This window comes from Lepidothrix coronata, unplaced genomic scaffold (assembly GCF_001604755.1).
Source record: "Lepidothrix coronata isolate B3197 unplaced genomic scaffold, Lepidothrix_coronata-1.0 Scaffold27, whole genome shotgun sequence".
Lineage (NCBI taxonomy): Eukaryota > Metazoa > Chordata > Aves > Passeriformes > Pipridae > Lepidothrix > Lepidothrix coronata.
The window spans coordinates 5,556,293-5,564,552 of NW_016690207.1; the positions used below are offsets into that span (position 1 = coordinate 5,556,293).

The 8,260-nt window shown below is 58.7% G+C and overlaps 1 protein-coding gene across 1 annotated transcript in view; it reads right to left on the reverse strand.

The window, feature by feature from the left end:
* Positions 1-786: 786 nt before the first annotated feature.
* Positions 787-8,260, reverse strand: part of KIRREL3 (kin of IRRE like 3 (Drosophila)) — a 358,478-nt gene continuing 351,004 nt past the window's right edge. Inside the window, exons 15-16 of the mRNA XM_017809453.1 lie at positions 2,340-2,426; positions 787-1,414 (exon numbers count right to left, since the gene is read on the reverse strand). Coding sequence (XP_017664942.1) covers positions 971-1,414; positions 2,340-2,426 — 531 coding nt within the window. The 3' untranslated portion in view covers positions 787-970. The remainder of the gene's footprint in view (positions 1,415-2,339; positions 2,427-8,260) is intronic.

The window sequence follows — 8,260 nt, forward strand, 5'->3', positions numbered from 1 at the left end:
CCAGGAGGTGGGTGTTTGGTGTGTCCAACATCCCCCCATGGGGAGGTCGACCGGTGCCTTCTCCCTGCTGCTGTAGGGCCCCCTCTGCCCCCTGCGGGGCCGTGGGTGTTGGGGGAACCAATGGATGGGGGTGTTGGGGCTCATGCTGGCACCCAATAAAGGTCCTGCTGAGGCTGGGATGGGCTGGGCACTCCTGGGGTTTGATGGGGGTGTGTGTGAGGGAGTCCTGGGACTGTGAGATGCAGAGAGGGTGGCCTGTCCCCATGTCCCCTTACCTGCTGTGACGCCCCATGTCCTGGCTCCCACGCTGGGGTCGTGGGCTCCCAGCTGCCCTGTGCCTCAGTTTCCCTCCACCACCAGCCACTTCTGCCCCCCCCGGGGGTTCCCCCAGGAGGCCATGGCACATCCAGGCTCCAGGCCAGGTCTGTGCCGGGCAAAGTGTCACCACGAAAAGCCGATGTCCCCGCGGGGTGGCCACCAGCCCAGGCGTGCCACGAGAAACACCTCTTGTATTGACCGCGGCGCCGCGATACAGCCGGAGAGGCCCTTCCCGGGGGGTCCCTGTCCCACCGATGTCCCCCCCATCCTGTCCCACGTGGCGGGACCCCCCCAAAACCCCCCCGAAACGGACTCTATAAGTATGGACACCGAACACGACGAGGGAAGGGAAGGAGCCGGGTGGGAGAGGGCAGCGGGAAGCGGAGGCGAGCGGCTGGGGGGGCGCGGTGGGGCCGGGGGCGTCCCCAGCCCCGCGGAGGGGGCGGCTCCGGCTCCCCGGGGCTCAGCGCGTCCTCGGCGGGGTTGTGCTTAGCATGTACCGGGGAGGGGGGGGATGCTGGGCCGGCCCCCCGCCCCGCAGCCCCGCTCCGGGGGCTGGATCCGGCCTCTTCCCGCCGCCGCTGCCGGCGGGCGCCACTGTCCGAGCGCCACGGCGCCCACGCCGAGGGTCCCGAGCGGCCCCCGGAGGGGCTCAAACGTGCGTCTGCATCCGCCTCTGCAGGGGCCGGCTGGGGTCTGAGTTTTGGGAAGAGGACTGGGAGTGGTGGGAGGAGGATGCGGAGGCCTTGCTGGCCTTGTCGAACTGCACGTAGCCGTCCTGCTTCCCGCTGCTGCTGATGCTGCTGTCGCACTGGGTGTCGAGGAAGGAGCTGCTGTCGCTCATGGAGCCGCGCTGGAACTCGCGCTCGCACAGCTCGATGGAGCTGCTGCCCATGCCCAGCACGAAGCGCTGGCTGTAGTCGTAGAGGCGGCTCTGCCCGCTCAGGGTGCTGTAGATGTTGGTGAAGGACATGCCCGTGGGCACCCGCTGCTTCCCGGCCGGGCGCAGGTCGGCCGGGCAGCCCGACAGCGAGATGGTGGGGGTGGAGTGGTGCTCCTTGAAGGTGTTCACGCTGTAGTAGCCGTTGGTGGGGTCCTGCAGAGTGGGAGAAAGCAGAGGCGGGTTGGTGGTGCCCGCTCTCCCTGGGTCCTGTGGCATTTGGGGCGCCCACCCTGCCCATTCACCCAGCACGTGCAAGAATTACAGAATATCCTGAGTTGGGAGGGATCCACAGGGATCACTGAGTTCAACTCCTGGCCCCACACAGACACCCCAGCAATCCCCCCCTGTCCCTCAGAGCGTTGTCCAAACCCTCCTGGAGCTCTGGCAGCCTTGGGGCTGTGCCCACTGCCCTGGGGAGCCTGGTCAGTGCCCAACCACCCTCTGGGGGAAGAACCTTTTCCTGGGATCCAACGCAGCCCTCCCCAGCTAGTTCCAGCCATTCCCTCGGGTCCTGTCACAGAGATCGGTGCTGTCCCTCTGCTGCCCCTCGGGAGGAAGCTGCAGACCCCGATGAGTCTCCCCTCAGTCTTTTCTCCACACCCTCCACCATCCTCAGAGCCCCCCTTTGGAGGACACCCTCAACCACCAACCCCTCTTACCCGCAGCAGCAATGTCCTCCCGTGCCACCAATGTGTCCCACCCTGCTCCACCTCCTCCAGATCGGGGCACAGGTGCCCCTTGCACTGCCCTCTCCTGGCACACACCTTTATGTTATCCCCCTGGTGCTGGGGCCAGAAAACACTGCCAGGGGTACCAAAGCATCCCTCCCCACACAGGGACAGCCCTCTGGGATGGACCAGCACTGGTGACAGGGGGGACATGGCCCAAGGACAGAAAGGCTGGCAGCAGCAATGCCAGGCAAGGGACGAGCTGGTCCTGCCCGGGGGTGGGCACGGGGAGCTGTGCCCGGCACCCCGGCGTGCAGACCCTCTGCCAGGAGTGACCCGGGGGGCTCTGAGCCCCATCTCCTCATGGGGCTGGGGACAGAGTGGGGCCATGTCCCCATGGCCTGACTCACCTTCAGGTTTTGAAACTCCTTCTCCTCCTCTTTGAGCACCTCGAGCTGCTTCAGCACCGAATCCTGCTGGAACTCCCCCCGGTCCATCTAGGAAAGGATGCGAGTGGGGGGTCAGCGTCCCCCGGCCCCCGGCGGCCCCCGGCGGCCCCCGGCTGTCCCCCCCACCACCCACGCCACGTGGGCTGAGCCCCACACCCGTCATCAGCCCCACGGCACAGGGAAGTTGTCACCAGCCGGTTGTGCCCAGGGATGCCCCAGCGGGGCGGTGTCGGAGAGCAGCGGAGCCGGAAAAAAAAAAGCCTCGCGATTCCCTGGCTTACAGGTTGTTTTTCCCTCTGTTTTGGACAAAAAAAGGCCCGGCTGATGAAGAAAGTGAATTTATTTACCGTGGTGAGGGTTGGAGCTGCACCACCTGGCCAAAGCAACACCCTCAAAATCTCCTTATTTTGCTGTTTTCCCCCCTCTTCTTTTCATCCTTCCCTCCTCAGCTGAACTTGGTCACCTCAGTATTCCTTTGAAGGCTGGCCGTGATCGAGGGGGAAGGGCAAGTTGCACATTAATTACACTACGCTTTAATTACCCCTCCTTCGGCACGGGGGACTGTGCAGGAAGCAGAATAATTATCAACCAATTTCTCAGTTGCCTTTTTTTATCTTCTCCCGTATTTATCGGGCGCATCCAGCCTGGCTTCTCTGGGATCACAGCCCCAAAGCAGGCCTCAAATCCCCTTTTATTGCCCAAATTCTCTCCTCTTTAAGGTGGTAAGTGGCTGTGGAAATTCACCCCGCGGCGCTTGCTGTTCATCTCCCGAAAGCCTTTGATGTGGCTGTTAAAGGCAATAAATTAAAGTACCTGAGTTTTCCTAGGGAAAAAAAAAAAAACCTCTATCAGCCATTGATTTACCTGGATAAATACAACTGTCGCCGAGGATTAAACCAGTGCAACTAAAATGGGATGTGGAGGTTTCTTTTGCTCTGCTGGCCCCAGCGACTCCCTAAATCCCCTAAAGCATCGCAGCAAAGGCAGGGATCGGGGGTGTTAACCCAAGAAGGGTTTTACAAGTCCTGGCTCAGAAAGAAAAGGAAAATCCACTTTTCCTGCTTGGATTTGGCTGGGTTTTGGCGTGTGTGACCTGGGCGGGCAGGGCAAGACCCAGGGGTGGAGAGGGGAGAAGAGAGGTGAGAACCAAGGGGACAGTCCCGCTGGGACCAAACCTCCGTGGAATTGGTGTCGGGTTTGATGGGGTGTTTTAAGCCGTTTTCTGTAGCTCTTGCGGGGATGGTGGCAGTGATCCAGGCACTGGGATGCCCCTCCAGTCCCGTGGGGACCCTGCCTGTGCCCGGGGCTGGCAGGATGCTCTGGGTCCGGCCGCACCCCGTGGCTTTGGGGCTGCAGGGAGCCATCTCATCACTGAATCGCCAATTCCCCCACTACAGCCGGTCATTAACGTGACCTTTGTTAAACCTGCGTGGCGGCTCAGCCCCGATGCGACCTTACGGCGTTAATTAGCAGGTGCTGAGATGCTCATTAGCGTCGCTTCCGCTTTGCCGCCGCTGGGTAAACACTGGGAGGGAAGGAAAGTTGACTGAAGTTCACTTCGTCACCAATATTAATGGGCATTACGAAGAGAGAGCGGGAAATGCATGGAAAAAGACCAGGAATGACCAAGTGCGCTGGCACGGGATGCTCCAGCGTCGTGCCCGGGCTATTTTTCCCGGAGCCGTGGCTTTCTCCAGCCGGTGACAGCACCAATGTGCTCCTCGGCGCTGCCCTGCACGTGGCCGGGGATGCACCCGCCTGTTAGAGCCGTGTGCCCGTCATTCCCCTCCTGCCAGCGCCATTCCAATCCCGGGAATGTCGTGCCAGGACTTAATCCTGCTTGGCAGTGCCGGGTGCCAGCAGCCTTCACCATCCCCGAGCTAGCTGGGCATCGAGGTGTAAAGCCCAAACGTCGCCGGTCCCTCCTGGATCAGGGTGGCTGAGGGATGCACTTCACACCACCAGCTGAAGCCACTTGCAGCTGGGATGGCAAATCCAACAGGATTCTAAATTCTTGGCTCTCATTTGAGGGCACAATATGTTCTGTAAAATGCTGCTCTGGGTCCCTGAGCAGCCCCCAGACCTGGCAGGCTCCACGTGTCTCCCCACCCCTCACTCCGGGTGACAATATTTCCTTGCAGTATTTCCTGCTAGTTGGGCAACGGGATGCCACTGGCAGCACTGGTGTGGGTCAGACCCTACGAGGGTGAGGGGTGTTGGAGATGATTCCCAAACAGTGGCTTCCTCTGCTCCCAGCAGGGAGGAGACAAGCCCATGATTAAAAAAAACAACCTCCTGGGAATTCCCAGCTGGACAAGGCTTTATTGCCTTCAAAGAGCAGCTCCAGCCTCGGTTGCCTGGTGATGTGAACTCCCACCATGGGTGTGTGCTGCCCATCCCAGCTGAAGCTGCACCACCTCATTCCACCCCTCCCCAAAATGTTGCTTTCGGATGGGCTGGTGCCACTGGAATGGGTTGGCTGCACAGGAGGGATGTGCCCTGGACCTCCCAGGTGAGGCTGGATGTCGTGGAGGTGCAGCCTGGCTCTGATCCAGACCTGGATCTGCCAGCTTGGAGGTTGCTGGTGCTTCCCAGGGCTGTGGTGGCACCGGCCTCGGGGCATGTGGAGCATTTTTTAGGGAGAAAGGCAGAGAAAGGGATGCTGTGTCTGCTGGGCTGGAGGTGGGATGAGCCTCACCCTGAATGGGAATTCTGCTTTTTTCAGTTTATCTCTTCTGCAGGGAACTGAGCTGAGCTCCTGGTTGGAAAAAGTGCCTGGTGTTGATCACCTGTGATGGCTGTGAACAAACTGGGAACAGCCCTCAGAGCAGCGGGATGGGCTTCAGGAGACAGGAATGAAAGGAGAGCAAGGAAAAGATCAACCTGTCACTGGACTGGTTATTTGCACTGTTCCACCCCAAATATGAACCAGAGGTGATGCCTCGGTCACCCTTTTGATTTGGAATGCTCCTGCCTGTCCGTCACTTGGGGATTGTCCCTGATTGCTCCAGGCAGTGGGGGTGGCTCCGTTGGGATCCCCAGCCTCATTTCACAGGTGGGGAAATGCAGAGGGTCCAATCAGCCAGGAATGAACCCAGCCATGGTAACACAGGGTGTGACACCACACCGGGGCTGAGGATGCTCCTCATCCCTCTCCTCCCAGCCCGGGCTCAGCCAGGCTGACACAGAGCATCCCGGCAGGAGGGAGAACGCTGCTCTTGTGATTTGTTTTTCCCAGGATCAGGCCCTTTATCGGGCTCTTGCCTCCAGCCACCAGAGCTGGCAGCCTTTTCCCTGCCTGTAGGCACTGCCTGGCAGAACAGGAGCGTGGGGAGCGGCGCTGAGGCGATGTGAACATATGCAAATCAGCCAGCGTGACGCGTATCCTAAGGTGTTAATGAATTTAGAGATGCATGAATAATTATTTGTGAAAAGCACGGCGAGCCGCTGAGGTCACAGATGGCTGGAGAACGACAAAGGCAGCAGCGTTTGGGGGAGGAAGGAGGGTCCCGCTGGCACTCCGGGGCCAGGAACGCTCCGGCAGAGAGGGACACGGTGGGAAACCGAGGAGCAAGGGCACAAGATCCCGAAATTCAGCAGGCCAGGCTGTGCTAGATGTGAGGGGCCGGGATGGGGCCAGGACGGGGAGTGCAGAGGCAGCAGCTGTTTGCCAGCGCGGCCGCTCCTCCTTAACATCCGATTAACGATCCCGAGCCCCGCATGGCAACGACATTCCCAGTGCTATTAAGCTGCCAGCTGTGATGAGGGTGAGAAGAACATCCCAAAGGATGCTGTCGAGGTTGAGCCTGGGATGGACACCTCCCAGGAAGCTCAGAGAAGGCAAATGAGGAAGCAGAGGGGGACTAATGCTGGCACAGGGAGTGGGCAGAGCTGGAAAGACCAGGGGTGAGGTGCTGGGCACTGCCCCCCTGCCCCTGCCAGAGGGGTCTCATCGCTGCTCATCAGCAAGAGGAAGTTTTTGACTTGATCCATCATTTCATTGACAAACTTGGAGCCTTTTCTCAGGGATCTGTTTAGCAGAAGGCTGGGTGTCCACACTGGCTGTTGGACACAGCGAGGAGCGGGATGAGGGAGGGCAGAGGTCCCTGGACTCCAAAGAAATTGGGAAGTATTTCCTGGGAATGTCCTTGCAGAGGGCAGATGAGGGTGGGGAGGGGGCTTTGATGCCTTGTCCCTGCAGGTGGGTTGTCCCAGCCAGTGCCAAACCCACCCAGCAAGGGTGGCAGAGACCACAGATCATCTCTTGCAACTTCTGAACAGTGCTGATCCAAGGATGTTATTTCCAACTGCTGTATTTTCAGGAAAAATGCCTGGATTTGGCCAGGAGAGGGGGTGAATCGCCTTCTCCTGGCCCAGCAGCCAGGCTTGTGAGTCTCTGTCATGTTGTATCTGAAAACCCTCGGCTTTGCCACCCTGTTTGTTCTTAAACAGCCCCTTTGCACTGGGCTGTGACCAACTCACCTCTCACAGGTCTGGCTGACAAACCCAGGAGCTCTGTAACCTCTCCCCAGAAGGCATTTTTTTGCTGGTTCTCAAACAAAAGTTGCCATTTTTTTCTGCACCCTTTCCACCCTGCCAGAATCGTCATTGCAACGGGCCTGGCACAGCTCCCACTGCTCTGCTCCTGGCCCCGCCAAGGGCACACACTGATGGGGAATCACCGTCTGGATCTGGCAAATACCCCAGGAAAGTCCTCAGGATGACTTCCAAGAACCTGTGCCTGGCCTCCCATGACCATCCTCTTCCTCATTTATTCACAATGGTAAATATTCTGTGTGTCTCCTCTTCTGTGTGTGCTTCCAACCTGGTGGTTATGGCCTGGAGTGGCATTTGGGATAATCCCAGACCCCTCTATGGGAGCCAGAGCTGGGCTTGGTGCTGCTGATCACACAGATGATGTACAGAGTCCCATGGAGAGGAGGCTTCTCATTCCCCTTCATCCCAGCAGGTTGCTCCAAACCCAATCCCAGCCTCCTCTGTCCTTCCAGCCTTGCAAATCCCTCTATGGATTTGTGGATTTCTCAGGGCAAAGCCCTGCTGGGAATGAAGGGCCTTGCAGAGAAACCTCAGCAGTTCTGGGATAAGGTGCCAGATCTCCACCTCCTCCTGCCTCCTCCTTTAAGGCTCCCTGGCTGTCTAAGTGCTGTGGCAATTCTGGTAATTCCAGCAAGCAATTCCACCCACACCACGACACTCAGCCTTGCCTTCCCACTGGGAATTCATGGAACAGCTTTTGCAGGCAAGACATACAACTCCTGCCCGAAAAGCTGAGGGTTAGATGAGGAAAAAACCACTGAGCAGGCTAGAAATCAGCCTCTGGCCTCTTCAATCCCTTCTCCCCTTCCCACCTGCTCTTTTCACTCTCATTTTACAGTCACTTGCCTTTCTTTGCTGTTCTTTTGGCCCCACACCTGTGGATCTGCTCCCAGCTCTGTGCACACCTTGGATCTCCCACAGAACACTCTGGATCTGCCCCCAGACATGTGTGCACACCTTGGATCTCCCACAGAACTCTTTGGATCTGCTCCCAGACATGTGTGCACACCTTGGATCTCCCACAGAACTCTTTGGATCTGCTCCCAGATGTGCGTGCACACCTTGGATCTCCCACAGAACTCTTTGGATCTGCTCCCAGACATGTGTGCACACCTTGGATCTCCCACAGAACACTCTGGATCTGCTCCCAGATGTGTGTGCACACCTTGGATCTCCCACAGAACCCTCTGGATCTGCTCCCAGACATGTGTGCACACCTTGGATCTCCCACAGAACTCTTTGGATCTGCTCCCAGATGTGTGTGCACACCTTGGATCTCCCACAGAACTCTTTGGATCTGCTCCCAGATGTGTGTGCACACCTTG